Source organism: Ahaetulla prasina, chromosome 3 (genome assembly GCF_028640845.1).
Source record: "Ahaetulla prasina isolate Xishuangbanna chromosome 3, ASM2864084v1, whole genome shotgun sequence".
NCBI classification, from domain to species: domain Eukaryota; kingdom Metazoa; phylum Chordata; class Lepidosauria; order Squamata; family Colubridae; genus Ahaetulla; species Ahaetulla prasina.
This window is the reverse complement of record NC_080541.1, coordinates 15,341,817-15,361,494: the sequence shown is the minus strand read 5'-3', so window position 1 is coordinate 15,361,494 and position 19,678 is coordinate 15,341,817. Positions and strand designations below refer to the sequence as shown.

At 40.8% G+C, this 19,678-nt stretch overlaps 1 protein-coding gene across 1 annotated transcript in view; it reads right to left on the bottom strand.

The window, feature by feature from the left end:
* Positions 1–3,750: 3,750 nt before the first annotated feature.
* Positions 3,751–19,678, bottom strand: part of ASAP1 (ArfGAP with SH3 domain, ankyrin repeat and PH domain 1) — a 128,762-nt gene continuing 112,834 nt past the window's right edge. The window contains exons 24-29 of the mRNA XM_058178499.1: positions 19,348–19,518; positions 14,915–14,981; positions 13,009–13,067; positions 10,695–11,146; positions 6,462–6,584; positions 3,751–4,917 (exon numbers count right to left, since the gene is read on the bottom strand). Coding sequence (XP_058034482.1) covers positions 4,843–4,917; positions 6,462–6,584; positions 10,695–11,146; positions 13,009–13,067; positions 14,915–14,981; positions 19,348–19,518 — 947 coding nt within the window. The 3' untranslated portion in view covers positions 3,751–4,842. The remainder of the gene's footprint in view (positions 4,918–6,461; positions 6,585–10,694; positions 11,147–13,008; positions 13,068–14,914; positions 14,982–19,347; positions 19,519–19,678) is intronic.

Here is a 19,678-nt window from a genome sequence, read left to right as displayed (position 1 = left end):
CCTGAAGCCAGATTAGGCTAGCGATTGGGAGTGATTGCAGCTGGCTTGAGAGGGAGACATCAGAGCAAAGATTTCTCTCTTTTTTAATTCATCGCCTGAAGCCGTATTGGCTAGCGATCTGAACTGCTTGTGATTGCCTTGAGGACGGAGGCATTAAAGTGGACACTCCTCCCCTATTAAGTTTATTGCGCCTGAAGCCAGATTAGGCTAGCGATTGGGAGTGATTGCAGCTGGCTTGAGAGGGAGACATCAGAGCAAAGATTTCTCTCTTTTTTAATTCATCGCGCCTGAAGCCGAATTCGGCTAGCAATTTGAAGAGCCTGCAGCTGGCTTGTGGAGTCAACCATTGGAGCGCGATTCTTCGACTCGCAAGTATACTTCCCATATTTCTGATGGTCTTAGGCGACCCCTGGCAAACTGTCATTCGACCCCCAACGGGGTCGCGACTCACAGGTTGAGAACCGCTGCCCTAGAAGGAAACAATGGTAAGCTATTTTTCCCACCATCACCCCTCCAAAAAAAAAAAAATCTTGCCAAGAAAACTACAAAGACTAGTTCAGGCAGTTGCCAGATGTTAAAACAAAAACAGAAGATTCGAATTTACAAAGAAACTGCTCCCACGAAGAAGAGGGGGTTAAATTGTTTTCCAAAGCACCAGAAGGCGAGACAAGAAACAATGGATGGAAACTAATCCAGGAGAGAAGCAACCTGGAATTAAGGAGAAACTTCCTAACAGTGAGGACAATTAACCAGTGGAACAGTTGGCCTCCAGAAGTTGTGGATGCCCCAACACTGGAGGCTATTAAGAAGAGACAAGTACAGCCGCTTGTCTGAAATTGTATAGGGTCTCCTGTTTGAACAAGGGGTTGGACTAGAAGGCCTCCAAAGTCCCTTCCCACGTTTACTACTCTGTTATTTGTACTCGGAAGCCCCCATGCAGACGTATTCTATAATTCCTATCTTATTTCCTCTTGCAGAATGATCCGGTTGATAAAAAGGCCATTGAGAGGTCTGGAATCAACGGAATACATTTATTGAAAAGCAATTTTAAATATTAAAAAAGTAGAAATTAACACATACAGTACTCAAACGGTCACATTAAACACGTAAAGAAAACAAGTGTACTGATGAAGGAAGAGCGTAACATTCAAGGGAGATTTCAATATCATCTAGAGTAGGAGTCTCCAACCTTGGCTACTTTAAGCCTGGCGGACTTCAACTCCCAGAATTCCCCAGCCAGCTTTGCTGGCTGGGGAATTCTGGGAGTTGAAGTCCGCCAGGCTTAAAGTGGCCAAGGTTGGAGACCCCTACTCTAGACTACAATAATATTTTTTTTCTTCTACAGGTGGTTGCAGTATGTCATAAAAAAATAAATAGCAATTGCTGTTCAACAATAAGATAACACATCGTTTTCCAGAACATACTTTCCTCCCTGGGGAAAGAAACAAAACAAAACAAAACTCAAAAGCAAGCAGGCTTTCCAAATATATCATGAAATGTACAAAATTGCCGATCAGTGGCCCCGGAGTTTAAATAGAACCTTGTACTTAAAACTCAGCCTTATATATCATACATTGCATCTTAATTATCCTATATGGACTCTAAATCAAATAAGTCAGCTGTTGGGTTCCCGAGGGAACTCAAATTTTATTTAAAAAATCCATATGCTACTTCAAAAAGCTTACAAAATAATAGACATTTGACTCTACATCATTTTACACATCTTTATAGGTTCGCTTTTATCTGGTTTGTGTTTTGTTTTTTTTAAAACATGGATTTTGAGTTTGTTTTAAAAGACAATTGAGAAAGCGGATGAGTTTTCCCCTTTAATGGACTGGAAGGACGTTTAACGAGCAATATGGAGTGCTAACATGTTTTTGTTCTAGCGGTTGTATAAACAGCATTAAGTTTATTAAACTTAATTTAATTTAATTTATTATAAACACTGACATTAGCAAGCAGGCTCACTCATTCATCTTATACCTTTGAACAAAAATGTCCGTGACCTGGAAGAAGCAATGCTTTGAAAAGCCACTTTCCAATAAGAGCTAAATAATTGCTTTGCTTTCTTTCATGTGAGTTCTTAAACTGATTTTTTTTTTTTTTGCAAGTTAACCACTCAAATAAACATTGTTTAAAAAAATAAAATAAAAAAGCCCATATGGCTTTGGCTATGGATGGTTTGCTAAACTCTTACTTAATGTTTATTTGATTTAACGTGCAATTAATTGGAGCTCGTGCTTGGAGTGAAATGCATTGTTTTGAGAAGGAATTTCAACAGACTGCTCTAGAGGAAATGAAACTTGGGTCTTTTGGCAAAGTAGCTTTTTTTAACCAGTTTCTGCCCAGTGAAACAGCAAAATGTGTAACAAAACACTAGCTCTACCCATTTCTTCCCCCCAAAAGCCATATTTATCTGTTCTGAAAATGTTTAGGGCCCAGCAATTCCCTGCTGTTTATCAGACATCTTTTGTAGGCTTCCATGCAAATCTGTAAAAATAATAATAATAATAATAATGTACTGTTGCTTTAAGGGACCAGCTCCTTAAATTGCAAGGAGTGGCACTTTTTTTTTTCAGGGTCTTGCAGAAATCTCAGAGACAACCTGATTGTGTAGCAGAGAGGTGTGGCCATTGCGCAAAAGCCAGAAGCTTTCTTTCAAATCGTGTTTGAAGCATGCATAATCTTAACAAATAAATATGTAGCTAAAAGGAATCTGTCCTTACTACCACCTTGATTGAAAAAGAAAAAAGAATGAATTGAAGTTGCAGTCATGATATTTTAGCAGTCTAATAATCACTGGTCCCACAAGGTCCTCCCTACATTATTATTAAACCTTGAGGCGGCCAGACTCTTGGCCCTCTTCAAGTCAGGAAAGAAAACTACTTCCAGATGTTCTCATGGCTTCTCTTCACAGCTGCTATTTTTCAGGAAAGAGTTTTGTTTGTTTTTTTTTAAATTGTTTCGCTAACGATTTTGATTTCTCCAGGCGGCAATACGAGAATGATATTGTGACCCGAAAACGGTACGGCGCAGTTGGAAGGAAGGTTGAAATCTTCCAATAGCTTAATGAACCAATGAGTTAGCCAGCAAAAACTCCGATCAGCTGATATTTCGATCTGGGTGGTAAAGAGATCACTCCCCCAAAGCTGCCCTACTTGAAACCGAAAGACAAAAGCTGACAAATGCCATTTGCCCGAACGGAGACTATAAGCAGAGATATGAAGAAGCCATGCAGGTACGGTACAGGAATGTGCTTTATATGGAGACCCTGAAAGAAAACCTACAGCCAGGAATCTTGCATGGTTTCCTTTGCGAGGTGGAATAATTTTTTTATTGAAGACTTTGAGATGGAGCCCAGTGAGGTAAAAGACCAAAGTTACAGAATACAAACATGAACAGGTGACCTACGCACCCTAAAAACCCTACCGGTTTTATCTGTAGCATTAGTGCATATTTCTGTTCATTGGATGGATACATCGGACACACACACACATACACACATATATATTTCTCTAAATGAATACCAAGGAAAGGGGATTTCACAAGCTGTCGACGGTGCAGGTGGGGTAGCTGTCAATGGATATCTGCTGTTCCTTTGGGGGAGAAAAGAGAAACGCTGCTAGCTATCTACTTCCGAGAATACTGATGTATTATTAGGGATGGTAAATTCTGCACAGCTGAATGGGAGTGAATGGGACTAACAGTTTATTTAGAAAGCTGGCAGTTCATACACACAGACAATTTTTTTTTTAAATTGTTTCGCTAACGATTTTGATTTCTCCAGGCGGCAATACGAGAATGATATTGTGACCCGAAAACGGTACGGCGCAGTTGGAAGGAAGGTTGAAATCTTCCAATAGCTTAATGAACCAATGAGTTAGCCAGCAAAAACTCCGATCAGCTGATATTTCGATCTGGGTGGTAAAGAGATCACTCCCCCAAAGCTGCCCTACTTGAAACCGAAAGACAAAAGCTGACAAATGCCATTTGCCCGAACGGAGACTATAAGCAGAGATATGAAGAAGCCATGCAGGTACGGTACAGGAATGTGCTTTATATGGAGACCCTGAAAGAAAACCTACAGCCAGGAATCTTGCATGGTTTCCTTTGCGAGGTGGAATAATTTTTTTATTGAAGACTTTGAGATGGAGCCCAGTGAGGTAAAAGACCAAAGTTACAGAATACAAACATGAACAGGTGACCTACGCACCCTAAAAACCCTACCGGTTTTATCTGTAGCATTAGTGCATATTTCTGTTCATTGGATGGATACATCGGACACACACACACATACACACATATATATTTCTCTAAATGAATACCAAGGAAAGGGGATTTCACAAGCTGTCGACGGTGCAGGTGGGGTAGCTGTCAATGGATATCTGCTGTTCCTTTGGGGGAGAAAAGAGAAACGCTGCTAGCTATCTACTTCCGAGAATACTGATGTATTATTAGGGATGGTAAATTCTGCACAGCTGAATGGGAGTGAATGGGACTAACAGTTTATTTAGAAAGCTGGCAGTTCATACACACAGACAATTTTTTTTTTTAAGTGCTTGATGCCAAGAATGGCTTGACCAACCCAATAAGGCATGCCAGCTCCGACAATGACCATAATACTGGCAATGGCAAAAGAACACTTTCTATATACAATTGCAGGTTTGATGAGCCCTCCGTACGGGCAGGACCGACTTCTCGTCTTGTTAACAGCAGTTATATATATATACATCAATATCCACAATTATGCACAGAATTACAAGGATGCAGCAGCTGTCTCGCTTCGTGCTTAAAGCCTGACTTGCAGGAACAATGTGCAATACTCAACATTTCTGGCTGGAGTTAGTCTGATAAAATGTGGACGAAGGAGACAGGGAAGACCCCTTTCCGTTCCGGCTTTCCTTCGATGTGGCCGATCTGCAAATAAAGAACCAAGGGCTGTGAGGCATCATTTGGCAGGAGATATTCTTGCGAGGAGGAAGCGTTTGAGAGGCATCCACCATGGGTACAGGTCAGTGGTGGTATTCAGCTGGGTCTATCCGGTTTGGGTGAACTGGTAGCGGCGGCTGCGGGAGGCTCTGCCCACCCGCCTGGATGTCATCACGTCCAGGTTTTGACGCTCTGCGGGTGCACGAAGGCCCTGCGCATGTGCGGAGATGGCACTCGCGCACTCACTTTTGCGAACAGGTAGCAAAGGTAAGTGAATACCACCCCCGGTACAGGTAGTCCTCAACTTACGACCACAATTCAGCCCAACATTTCTGTTGCTAAGCGAGAACAATTTGTCAAATGGATTTTGCCTCATTGTACAACCTGTCTTTGCCGCAGCTGTCCAGGAATTTACAAGGTCTGGCAAACGTAAAGATTACAAATTGTATGGATAATGGGTGTCCCAAGGGTGCTTTTTCTAGAGGCAACTGGACTTTTTTTTCTTTCTTTGAAGACGTTTTGCTTCTCATCCAAGAAACTTCTGGTCATTTCTGTCTGCAAGGAATATAAATCCTATTTCCTGTCTTCCAGGAATATAAATCCTTCCATTTCCTGTCTACAAGGAATATAAATCCTTCCATTTCCTGTCTGTGAGGAATATAAATCCTTCCATTTCCTATCTACAAGGAATATAAATCTTTCCATTTCCTTTCTGAGGAATATAAATCCTTCCATTTCCTGTCTGTAAGGAATATAAATCCTTCCATTTCCTATCTACAAGGAATATAAATCCTTCCATTTCCTGTCTGTGAGGAATATAAATCCTTCCATTTCCTGTCTCCCAGGAATATAAATCCTTCCATTTCCTGTCTCCCAGGAATATAAACCCTTCCATTTCCATCTACAAGGAATATAAATCCTTCCGTTCCCTGCCATCCAGCCAGAGCTGAAGAAGCTTCTTAGATGAGAAGTGAAACATCTTCAAAGAAAACCAAGGAAGTCCAGTCTTGCAAAAAAAGCACCTTTGGGACAACCATGACCTGGACGATTGAGAATCTTCATAGATATTGATAATGGGGTTCATGTCAAATTTCCAGGGGCCATGTAAACCCTAGATTTCTTTTTCCAGATGCAACAATGTAAAGCAACCAATGACGGTTGTATGAGGCCTTGTGCTTAACCCCACCACAGTATCCGTGTGGTCTTATGATCCTCATTTTTGACCTTCCCTGACAGCTTTCTAGAAGCAAGTCAATAGGAAAACAGGCAGGAGGCCAAAAATGGCGATCATGTGACATCCTCCCTTAATGACCCACTGTGGTTTACTTCATGACAGCAGCCAAAAGTGCCGGAATTCCCATCGCTGAGCCGTGTGGTCATGTGATGTTGCACTTTATGACTCTGTCTCTTAGCGATGGAAACACCAGTCCCAATTGCTGTTTAATGAGGACCACCTAGTATACTGTTATGTATTATATCCTCAAAAGTTTATTTTACTTAACTGTTAAAAGTAGGGGGGGGAAAATACTTACCCACCACTCTTGATCCTCCTCTCCTGTTACGATAATAATTTCACCTTCCACAAACGTAAGCTCATCGTCGTTATCTGCTTGGCAATCGTAGATTGTCTTCACCCTCCTGATTTTATTCTTTCCCTGAATAATAAAAACAAACAGGTGCCATTTTAGCTAAGACGGAACAAAAATATCTATCCTTTAGAGTAGAATAGAACAGAACAGAACAGAACAGAATAGAATTTTTTATTGGCCAAGTGTGATTGGACACACAAGGAATCTGTCTTGGTCCATATGCTCTCAGTGTATATAAAAGAAAAGATACCTTCATCAAGAATCATAAGGTACAACACTTAATGATAGTTATAAGGTACAAATAAGCAATCAGGAAACAATATCAGTATAAATTGTAAGGATATAAGCAACAAAGTTACAGTCATACAGTCGTAAGTGGAAGGAGATGGGTGATAGGAACGATGAGAAGATTAATAGTAGTGCAGATTTAGTAAATAGTTTGACAGTGTTGAGGAAATTATTTGTTCAGCAGAGTGATGGCATTTGGGAAGAAACTGTTCTTATGTCTAGTTGTTCTGGTGTGCAGTGCTCTATAGCAGTGGTCACCAACCAGAAAATTTTGGTGGTCCGCAGAAAAGTTATTTGCATTTTTTATATTGCACTAAATACTATTTATCTTTTTTTAAAATTCATATTAGTGGTCCTCGGGATTTAAAATTATGAATTTAGTGGTCCCTGAGGTCCGAAAGGTTGGTGGCCCTGCTCTATAGCGTCGTTTTGAGGGTAGGAGTTAAAACAGTTTATGTCCAGGATGTGAGGGGTCTGTAAATATTTTCACGGCCCTCTTTTTGACTCCTGCAGTATACAGGTTCTCAGTGGAAGGCAGGTTGGTAGCCATTGTGTTTTCTGCAGTTCTAATTCTCCTCTGAAGTCTCTGTCTGTCTTGTTGGGTTGCAGAACCAAACCAGAGAGTTACAGAGATGCAGATGACCGACTCAATAATTCCTCTGTAGAACTGGATCAGCAGCTCTACAGGGGTGGGATTTAGGTTGCTAATTGTAAGCAGAATGGGATAATCTACCACAGCCAACTTGCCACGGCCAATGCACTGCAGGATGATTCACTGTGGGACAATTTAATAATTCTATTTGATTATTTAAACTAGATAAAAACATATTTTAAGTTTTACCATTCACGTCATCCTGTCCCTCCTTTTGCATCCTTTCTTTAATGATTCTTATTTCTATTCCATTTCCGCAATATTAGTGTAACTCTTGTCCTGTGAGTTGGCCCACAGTGGGTTGGCCATGGTGAATTACCGATCAACAGAGTTGGAAGGGACCTTGTAGGTTATCTAATCCAGGGGTCTCCAACCTTGGTCCCTTTAAGACTTGTGGACTTCAACTCCCAGAGTTCCTCAGCCAGCTCTGCTGGCTGAGGGACTCTGGGAGTTGAAGCCCACAAATCTTAAAGGGACCAAGGTTGGAGACCCCTGATCTAATCCAACCCCTTCTGTCGAAGCAGATCCTACAGCATTTCTGACAAATGGTGGTCCAGTCTTTTCTTGAAAGCTTCCAGTCATGAAGCTCCCACAACTTCTGAAGGCAACTTCTGTCCCATTGGTTGATTGTTCTGTCAGAAAAATTCTCCTTATTTCCATGTTGAATCTCTCCTTGATCAGTTTCCATCCATTATTCCTTGTCTGGCTTTCGGGTGGTTTGAAAAATAGCTTGAGCCCCTCTTCTTTGTAGCAGCCCCTCAAATATTGAAATATTGCTATCCTGTCTCCCCCGGTCCTTCTCTTCATTAGACTGGCCATGCCCAGTTCCTGCAACCGTTCTTCATATGCTTTAGCCTCCAGTCCCCTCATCATCTTGGTTGCTCTTTCTAGAGTCTCAACATCTTTTTTATAGTGTGGTGACCAAAACTGGACATCATAGATCCAATTGTAAGACCAGTGAGCGTATTCAGATGCAGTCAGAAAATCTAGGGCAGGTTTCTATGCCACAGAGATGAGTCTGGTCCTTTTGTGAGTAGGGAGTTGGCAAAATCTTTCCACTTGATGATGCAATTGTCTCTTTCAGAACAGGGATAATTTATAACAATCCTTGCTTTTCTGATCATCTAGAACAGGGGTCTCCAACCTTAGCAACTTTAAGACTTGTGGACATCAACTCCCAGAGTTCCTCAGCCAGGTTTACTGGCTGAGGAACTCTGGGAGTTGAAGTCCACAAGTCTTAAAGTTGCCAAGGTTAGAGACCCCTGATCTAGAAACCTAAAGATTTCTTGCTCTCAGAGCCATCACATTTTATAGGTATAATTTATCACGTAGTGCAGGTCTATATCTGAAATGCTGAATTCACACAAATGCCAATAAATGCATTAAACCAATCAACATACCAGTGCTTGGAGATATACAAATCGGGAGAATAATTAGGCCAGCTAAGCATCTGTTTGCTTATTTGTTTTAGGTTTACAGGTAGTCCTTGCCTTACGACCACAATGGAGCCCAAAAGTTCTGTTGCTAAGTGAGACAGTTGTTAATTGAGTTTTGCCCCATTTTACAACCTATCTTGCCATGGATGTTAAGTGAATCACTGCAGCAGTTAAGTACTTAACAGAGTTGTGAAGTGAATCTTGGTTTTCCTTATTGACTTTTGTTTGTCAGAAGGTCACAAAAGGGGATCACATGACCCCGGGACATTACGACCGTCATAAATATGAGCCAGTTGCCAAGCATCCAAATTTTGATCACTTGACCTTGGGGATGCTACAACGGTTGTGTGAAAAAAACGGTCGTTTCACTTTTTTCAGTGCTGTTGTAACTTCTAATGGTCTCTATATGAATGGTTGTAAGTCAAGGACTAACTGTATGGCACCATCAAAGCTGACCCCAGCCAGAGTATAGAACAGTGATGGCGAACCTTTTCGGCAACGACTGCTGAAAAGGAAGCACTTTGTGCGCGCATGTCTGGCCCACGACCAGGAAGAGGAGCTGCCCAGGGGCCATGCGCGGGCCAGAAAATGTATCTCTGGTTTATGGCACATGCATGCGCACCGGCCAGCAGGTCTTTTGGTTACTGCCACGCATGCGCATGCGGCGATCAGCTGGCTGGCATGCATGCTCACACCGGAAAACAGAAGACCAGCTCTTCTGGTTTCCATCACACACAAAGGCCAGCTGATCATCGCGTGCATATGTGCGCCAGAAACCCAGAAGTGGAATGGGCGACGCTGCGTGTGCCAGGTGACATGGCTCCGCATTGCCACATCGGCCACCCGTGCCATAGGTTCGCCATCACGGGTATAGAGCAATTCACAGAAGTAGTGCAATAGTGAAAGACAAGCAGTGTTGCGGTCCGCCAGCAGCCTGCGGAGCTGGCAACCAAGTCAGACAGCGATGAGGCTGAGGAAGAACATGGGCCAGTCCTGGAGGCTGGGGAAGGCCCAGATGAGGGCTCTACGTCGGAGGCTGAGGTGGGACCAGGGCCATCTGGCAATGATGTGCGGACTCCGGAGCCGCCAGAGGCTGACAGTAGTGAGGCAGAGGAACAGGAGGAGCCTGTTCCTAATGCACGCATGAGAAGAGCTGCCAGAAGGCAAGAGCAGCTAAAGCCAAGAGGACAACTCGGGAGTAGGGCCAAGAGACGATTGGCCCCTCCCATAAGGCTTAAAAGACCAGCAACGGCATTTGGACTCTTTGTCGGAAAACAACATTGATAGCTTTGTCTTGTTGCATTTATTTTGTATTGGTGTCTTCTGAACTTTTGCCAAGAAAGGCCTCTGGCAGTTTGCCTAATTGGATCAAGGTTGGTGATAGGACTGAGGAATTGTGTTGGGAGGAATTTGCTTTAGTTTAGTTGAACTACGCTGAGAATGAGTTAATTCTCAGCTGTTATAATAAATTTTATTATTTGTTTATTATTTGTTTGTTTTTACACTGACTGGGTTTCCTACTACCTACTTGGGCCTGGGTCACAACAAAGAGAGACCTAACTCACAGAATCATTAAGAGTTGGACATGACCAGTGGTGGGATTCAGCCAGTTCGCACCACTTTAGGAGGACCGATTGTTAACTTCCCGAGCAGTTTGGCAAACTGATTGTTGGAAGAAATTGTTATGGCAGAGAACCAGTTGTTAAATTACTTGAATCCCACCACTGGACATGACTGAATTGACCTCACCATCATCATCGCATGGCCCACAACATCAAAAGCAGAAGCTATTCTACCTACCATGTTTATTTTTCTAGGAAGTGGCACAGGGGTTTCAGCTGATCCAGGCGTTGTATCTCCAGAGTCTTCAGATGCTTGTTTCTGGACAATCTCTTTCGATTGAATCTTTGGGGAAAGATCCATATTGGGTGATTTCTGATTGGCCTCGGGAGGCTGAGATCTGGGGGACAGCTCCCCACCAGGAGATTTTGCCAACGTTTCTCCTAGCTGTGGCTTCGGAGGGAGATCCTTCATTTGGGGTTTCGGAGGTAAGTCGGCTAGTTGGGGTTTGGGGGGCAGGTCCCCCAGTTGGGGTTTGGGGGGTAATTCTCCTGGTTTGGGGGCTAAATCTGCAGGCTGGGGCTTCTGGGGCAGATCGATACAAAGAGAAGCTGACTTTTGAAAGATTTCTGAGTGGTGGCTGGATTTGTCTAGTGAAGGAAGATGAATCGTTTCTATTTTTCGTAATGCCACTGAAACAGAAAGCAAAAAACAATGTGAGAATTTCACATTGTGAACCCTTTCTCTTTTCCTTCCCGTTTTCGTTAAAACAAAATCCCATCTGTCTCCAATGCAATTTTATGACTGCCACGTTATTGAGCAGAATATATTGATTTATATTGGGACCCGCTGACAGCAGAAAAAGAAATGATAAGCATGCAATCTCAAAAGCCCAAATGTAATATATACGGGGGTGGGGGGTGGGGGAGGAGGAACACCTGTGGTTCTTTCGTTTATCCTTTCTTTTTCTACAGCACAATGTTTTATTTAATTTTTTCTTGCAAAGGTATATAAAAAGAGAGAAATGTTTATGGAGATTTTCAGTCATCCAGGTCATGGTTGTCCCAAAGGTGTTTTTATTTCCAAAAGTCAGATGAACTTTCTTGGTGTTTTTTTTTTCTTTTCTTTGAAAACATTTTGCTTTCTCATCCAAGAAGCTTCTTAGAAACTGAAGAAACTTCTTGGACGAGAAAGCAAAACATTTTCAGAAGGAAAAAAGAAAGTAAGGGCCTCTGTGGCTCAGTCTGGTAAGACAGTCTGTTATTAACAGCAGCTGCTTGCAATTATTGCAGGTTCAAGTCCCACCAGGCCCAAGGTTGACTCAGCCTTCCATCCTTTATAAGGTAGGTAAAATGAGGACCCAGATTGTTGGGGGCAATAAGTTGACTTTGTGTATAAATATACAAATGGATGAAGACTATTCCTTGACATAGTGTAAGCCGCCCTGAATCTTCGGAGAAGGGCGGGATATAAATACAAATAAAAAAAAAAAGTCCAATTGCCTTTTGGAAAAGCACCTCTGGAAAGAAGAGAGGAAGGGTTACTTCAAACCACAAAACAATTTAACCAACCAAAAACTATGGTGGGTAAACAAAGGGGAGTAAAAAAGACGGTTTCATAATGGATCTTTAGCAGTCGCCCTTAAATTAAGCCTTGGTCGCATGAAACGTTTAGTCTTTGAACTGAGAGGATTTAAAGAGAGAACGTAAAGAGAATTTAAGGCAAAATTCTACTAGCTGCATTCCTACCCACTGGCTCTTAAAATAGTTGAATTATGGAGAGCAGATTGCAAAATAGTTTTATTCAGGGGTGGGATTTAAAAATGTTAGCAACCAGTTCTCTGCCTGGTTGTTGGGTGGGCGTGGCCTACTCCTCCACCATGGTAGGGGGGCATTTTTGTCCTCCCCAAGCTCTGGAGGCTTTCTTCAAGCCTCTGGGAGGATGAAAATAGCCTCCCTCCGGCTCCGGAGGCCCTCTGGAGTCTGGAAATGAGCCCATTATCAGACTTCCGGAACTTCTGGGAGGCCCGTTTTTCACCCTCCCAGAGCCTCCGCGCAGGCGCTGCACTTACCTGGCATCCAAAATGGGCCACATGGAGACTCCTGGGAGGGGCAGGGCAGAGTGGGTGGGGTCGGGAAGTCCTTGCAACCACCGGTTTGGCGAACCAGATGTAAAATTAGCATCCGGTTCGCCCGAACTGGCTGAATCCCACTCCTGGTTTTATTTCAAACTATCTTTCAATGGAATTCTGTGTCTCTCTCTCTCCCCCTCTCTCTCTCAGACTTTATAGGGCTCCTACATTCATTCACTATCCTACCTTAGATTATCCAGGTGTGTTTTTTTTTGAAGTGAAAACCACTCAGCATAATACATGCTCACACAAAATCCCCCTTGAGTCAACTTCGACAGTTCTTAATAATGAAGTTCTTTCATGGTATTCCCCCCCCCACCTCAAGTTCTCATTTAACTTACAGCCCTAGGATATTCTTGCAGTTTCCCATTCCAAGACTAACCTTGTCTGACCCTGCTTAGCTTGCTTCATGATCAGCCTTACCTTTTTGAGGTAGTTTGGGAAGCACTCTTGGGCCCAGGGCAGTCTTAGCAGTCCCGGTGCTGATGAAGAAATACACAAGGGGTTAAATTCTATAACAAAAACAACAACAACAACAACAACAACAACAACAAATAGGATGCTGGCAGCAACCAGTATCAACCATTAGCACCAGTCAATGCTATTTGTGATGTATTTTTGAATGCTCAGTTGACTGAGTTTCATTTTTAATGAATAAAGTAAATAATAATAATCATTATTATTATTTTAAAAAGCCATAAAATATAAAAAGCTTATATTTTAATGTATGCATGTGTATTAATCGTAGAATTACATGGATTGGATGATTGGAAAGAACATGAATAGATTTACTCTATATGTTTAAATGATTGTGATTGGTATTAGAAGTGTACATTGAAACACTGAACAATGAAAGAAAGAAGAATGATGGATGAAACATTAATATAAATAGATGTGAAGAACTAAATAAGGGAAATATGAATAACAAAGCAGGTGAAAGATGGAAGATAGAAAAGAAACATCTTTGAATATTATGGTGACATGGGGAAAAAAAGTTAAAATACAGATAGAAATAAGAGAGGAATACTAGAATATGTATATTAATATAATAAGATATATATAATAATAAGAGGGAGGTTAAGAAATTGAAGGGCAGTACTATTAGGTATGTTTAAACAATATGAAACCATGAAAATGAAATGTAATAACTGAGTAATAATATTATATATATTTGTATTAAAATGTATACCAGGGGTGGGTTTTAGCAGGTTTTGACCAGTTCTAGAGAACCGGTAGCAGAAATTTTGAGTCGTTCAGGGAACTGTTAGTAAAAATTCTGACTGGCCCCGCCCCCGCCCCCATCTATTCTCTGCCTTCTGAGTCCCAGCTGATCGGGAGGAAAGGGGAATTTTGCAGTAACCTTTCCCTGGAGTGGGGTGGGAATGGAGATTTTACAGTATTCTTCCCCTGCCACGCCCACTAAGCCACGCCCACAGAATTAGTAGTAAATTTTTTTGAAACCCATCACTGTATGATATCCACGTATCACACTATTCATGCATTGATAAGTATAAATAATATAAAATAAAAAACTTGAAATTTTTTTTTTTAAAGCCTAATATTTGGAATAGAGGCATCCACCAGATGGCCAGCGTAAACATATTCAGACTGAAAATCTTAACAGTGTCATTTATTATTTTTACCGCGCTTACTAAGCAAACCATACGGTCTTTAAGTGAATCCAGCTTCTCTGATTGACTTCGCTTGTCGGAAGTCACTTAAGAAAGGTCACAAACACCAATTGTGAGACCACAAGACACTGCAAATTTTGTCAATGTGGGTTGGTTGTCGAGACTGTGGTGTGACTGCGGGGATGGTGCATAGCGATGGGTTTCAGAAATGCTTACCACCGGTTCGTCACATGCGCGCACACTCACTTTGTATGCTTGCCCACCTTCCGTGCATGCGCCCGGCCTCGAAAATGTGGCTAAATAGGGCGTCTTTACGCTAGGGCGGATGGGCAGATGGGCAGGGGCGGCACTCGCAGTCGCCACTACCGGTTCGCCCAAACTGTTCCGAACCGGCTGAAGCCACCTCTGACGGTACAACAATTGTAATTTCAAGGATGGATCATAAACCGCTTTTTCCAAGGGCATCATAACTGTGAGCCGCCGTTAAACGAATGTTTGTTGAATCAAGGACTACCGTCGAAGGCAAACTATGCAATGGCTAAAAGAAGCTAAGAAAAAGGGGATAGGAATGCATGTCTGTGTGTGTTTGTACGTGTGTATATAAAATCCTTTGCAACATGAAAATTGTTTCTACTTTTACACAGTTTGTGTGATGACAGTTAAGCATAAAAAGTAAGGTCAACACATAAATATCTCACCCTGACTGTTGAGACATCCCTTCGAACTTGTTTGCCGTTTTGGTGGCTGGCGGACCCAGATCATTACCTAAAAGTAAGAATATTGAACATTTAAATATTTTAAATGTAGCAGCCGTGACTTTAAATAGAATAGAATCCATAGTAGAAGTAGTATAAAGATTTGGATATATATTCTTATCTATAATGATTTAAAGCAAAAGGTGCATTGCTTTTCAACACATTATAAGTAGTCCTCAACTTACGACCACAATTGAACCCAACATTTATGTTGTCAAGTAAGACAGTTAAGGGAGTTTTGGCCCCCTTTTTACAACTTTTCTTGTCACGGTTGTTAAGTGAGTCACTGCAGTTGTTAAGTTAGTAACCCGGTTGTTAAGCGAATCTGGCTTCCCCATTGACTTTTGCTTGTCAGAAGGTCGCAAAAGGGGGATTACATGACCTCGGGACAACCACAAACATCATAAATATGAACCGTTTGCCAAGTGTCAGAATTTTGACCATGTAACTGAGAGGATGTTACAACAATCATAAATGTGAAAGACGGTCGTAAGTCACTTTTTTTTTTAGTGCCGTTGTAACTTTGAACGGTCACTAAAAAAAATGATTGTAAGTTGAGGACTATCTGTAATTTGAGACAATAAAAATCAGACTGCTAAGGACGAAAGCGTATTCAAAATGAAACACTCAATTCAACCTAATGTCAAACTCTATTTCATCTACATCACAGGTGTCAAACTCGTGGCATCGTGTTGCTGTCCTGTGACTTCTCGCAACGTTTTTCCCCTTTGTGGAGCTGGGGTGGATGTGGCCTGCATGAGACACATCCGGCCTGTGGGCCGCCAGTTTGCCATCATTCAACACTGACTGCATCTCAGAGCCTGCCTGTCTATCGTATCTACATCACTGTCTCTACCTCTATCTCTTATCATTGATTGTGTTTCCCCAAAAATAAGACCTGGTCTTATATTAATGTTTGTTCCAAAAGACACATTAGGGCTTATTTTCAGGAAAATACAGTAAAATTTGTCCCTCTGGCTGATTATCTTAACTGGGGCTTATTTTTGGGGTAGGGCTTATATTATGAGCATCCTGAAAAATGCTAGGGCTTATTTTCCAGTTCAGTCTTATTTTCGGGGAAGCACAATATCTATCAATCATCCATCCATCCATCCATCCATCCATCCATCCACCCATCCATCTATCTATCTATCTATCTATCTATCTATCGTTTATCTTATCTATCAATTGATCTGTCTATATCTCAAATTTATTTTTCTATCAATTTATTGCATATATCAATCCATCTATCCAACTCTATGCTCCAAAACTGGACGTTTTTAAGTTTTTAAAAAGTTGTTGGATAACCATTTGTCTGAAGTGGTGTAGGGTTTCCTGCCTAAGCAGGGGGTTGGACTAGAAGACCTCCAAGGTCCTTTCCAACTCTGTTATTCTATTCTATTCTGTTCTGTTCTGTGCTATGCTATGCTATGCTATGCTATTCTTATTCTATATCATATTTGTTTGTCTATCATTATCCATCCATCCACCCACCCACCCACCTACCTATCAAATTTGTCTACCTATATAATTTGTTGGCTGCCCATATTAGCATAAGGTAACTCTGGGCATCTTATAGTCATAAACAAATCTACATTAAAACATAAATTGAAACCAAATATTAAAATTTAAGGACATGTGGGGAAGGCAAATGTTCTATGCGATTGATTTCATCAGTTGATTAATTTATAGGTTGCCCAACTCCGATAGACTCGAGTTAGCCTTGGATGCTGTAAATAAAAATGGTTTTTGGAGGGTGTATTATCCAGAAGTACTAGAAATGTGCACCATGTTCCCTGCTGATTTAGGATGTCTAAAACTGTAATCCTTTTCTTCATCAAAGCTTCCATAATCTGGAGAGCCAAGAGCAGAAATCAGAATGGGGAGATCTCAAGAAGTTCAGACCAGTCAAAATGCATGGAAGTCAAGGCGGAAGGACTACTAGAAGATGATACAGAGAGAAACTCTTAAAGAAAATGGCCTTAAACAGTTAGAAAAGTTGACAAGAAAGTGGAATACTCCAGAATATTAGAAATAGGAAAGGTATAAACTGGTGCTTAAAAGGTTGTGAACCCTTTTGAATTCTCAGTATTTTTTTTTATGAATACGACCTAAAGCTTGATCTGTTCTCCACCCAAATCCTAAAAGAGGAGAACAAAATTATACCAATCAGTTAAAAAATATTATATTTTAATTTCTTGATTGGGGGGAAAATGCTCCAAAGCTACATATTTGTGTTTTCTTTTATCTAGTTTTAGGACTTGTGTGGAGAACAGACAATGTTTTAGCTCATGTTTATGTACAGTACAAATATTGAAATTATGCACACATTTAAAAGGGTTCACAAACTTTTAAGAACCCCTATAGAGGGTGTTGAAACTCATCTTGTATATACTCACTCCTCCATTTCTAATCAAAAAGTTACTTAAAATTCAAAACGTACACAAAAAATTACAAACAACTGAGGTCATAAAAACAAACAAAGTACAGGTGATCTCATTCATCACATGAAAACTGTAAATACACTGACTAACACCAAAAACAATGCACAATACAATATCTCCATATTCCGTTCTTCACTTGCCACTGTTACTACAGATTCAGAAGCTGTCCTGTAATTTATAGTCAATTTTTTTTTTATCTTTCTTCTGCTGTTTAATTATGTTCAGGTTTGATCTAACGGCTAAGGCACTAGGCTAGCTAGAAAGTGGGAGACCATGAGTTCAAATTCCACCTTACTCATGAAAGCCAGCTAGGTGACTGTGAGCCAATCACCAGGAGAGTGAATTCTAGTCCCGCCTTAGGCATGAATGCCAGCTGGGTGACTTTGGGCCAATCACGCTCTCTCAGCCCAATTCACCTCACAAAGTTGTTGTGGGAAAATTAGTAGGAGTTTTAAGTATGTTCACCACCTTGGGTTACTTTTAAAAAATAGTAAAGGGATATAAATAAATATAATTTGGTAGTCAAAACAATATATAATTCAACAAATTCCTGTTCAGCTGTTTTGCACTGAACTACATTCTGGGAAGAACTACATTCTGTGTAAATCTAGAATTATATTTGGCTATCATCATATGTCACCTGCACTAATGTATAAGACACTTGAATATGTAGCAACTGCTGACAACCTTATAGATTAGATTTTTAATCTGATATAAAGTCCACTCATCTACAGCGCCACTGATTAAAAATTTCAGCCTTCACTGTTTTGAATCAATGTTCCATTTCTATTAATTTTCAGTATTACTAAAGTATTACTTTAGAACTTGTGTTCTTTTTAATAAATTCTGTTTTACAAGTTTTAAAAAGTTCTTTAGAACTTTTTAAAATGTTGAACATAAATCAACTGCTAAGAGTTTTCAGTTTACTAATCTTTATGCTGTTGGACTTCAAAACCATTCACAATAAAGTATGTGCTTCAAACAATCCTTAGATCCTTTTTTAGAGCTAAAATTAAAAACAGATAACCTAATGCACAGAATCATAATTTAATCAAGTAAAAATTTAAGGCCTCTGAAGCGTTCTGAAACTATAACTGAAACATCCTGTTTTTATTAATCTCTTTTTTAGCATTACAAAATGCTAATTTAAACCATTTTCCACACAACAGAAAATTCATGTGTTAGAGTAAGGTCAACAGCTGGACGACAATAGGTTTCCTAAAATGCTTCAAAACTGACTGTCTCCTCATCTCCCAACACAAAATATATACTAATTCAAAGACTGTTATCCTAACAAACTTCTTGGCTTTATAAGGAGGTCATAAATTTATATCTATCACAAGTTTCAGGGGGGGAAAAAGAGCTATAAGACTTTGGGGTAACTCTAAAATGTCTGTGGCAGCATCTAATTTACAATCAGTGGTTCCAGCTCAATTAAAACATCATATCCAACCATAGTTGGTTCTAAAGTTGTAGAGAATTGCAACCACAGCTTGAACTTTCAAATGTTAAGCTCTTATAGTTGTTTTTTTACCTGTTTCCATTTTGCATTTGTTTTTATATTCTTCCACGTAGGAGGACTCCAGACACACAGTAACGTAAAGATTTGTCAAGACATCACACAGTGGAAATCATATTTTCCAAAAGATCAAACCATAACAGAAGACACCAGTTAGAACTAGGATCTCCTACAGGATGGCAATTTAATCTCCAACTACACTAAATCATAATGAGGATCTAATCAATTAACAGTCAGGGCTAAATTGCCATTAGATAAGAGTTAATGGAATTCAAGGGGGATCTGGACTTGGATCATTTGTGGGAACATAATGATTCCAGGCTGCTTCCTCTCTTGACTCCATCCCCAGCCTCTACCTGTTCTTCTCCTATAAGTGTTGAAACTAAATCAGTATGAATATGATTATAACTCACCCCAAGACATTTGGGCCTTATTCTGGGGCCCATGTGGTTGTGGGCTGGGTGGGTCTGATAGGGTTCTTTTGTGTCCAGGGGGTGGGGGAGGGGGCTTCTTCTTAGACAGGGTGGAGCTGCCACTAGAGGCTGGAGTGCTTAATGGGAGAGTTGAAGGAGGACATGTTGGACCTGTGGAGATAAACAAATATCTTCTTTATCAACACAAAGATGGGTTAACATCAATACAACACACAGAAGACTCAAAATCAGATAAGAGGAAAATACAGCAAAGGACTGGGGGGGGGTGGGGGGAAACAGCAATCGGACATTCCCAAAAAAATGCAAAATT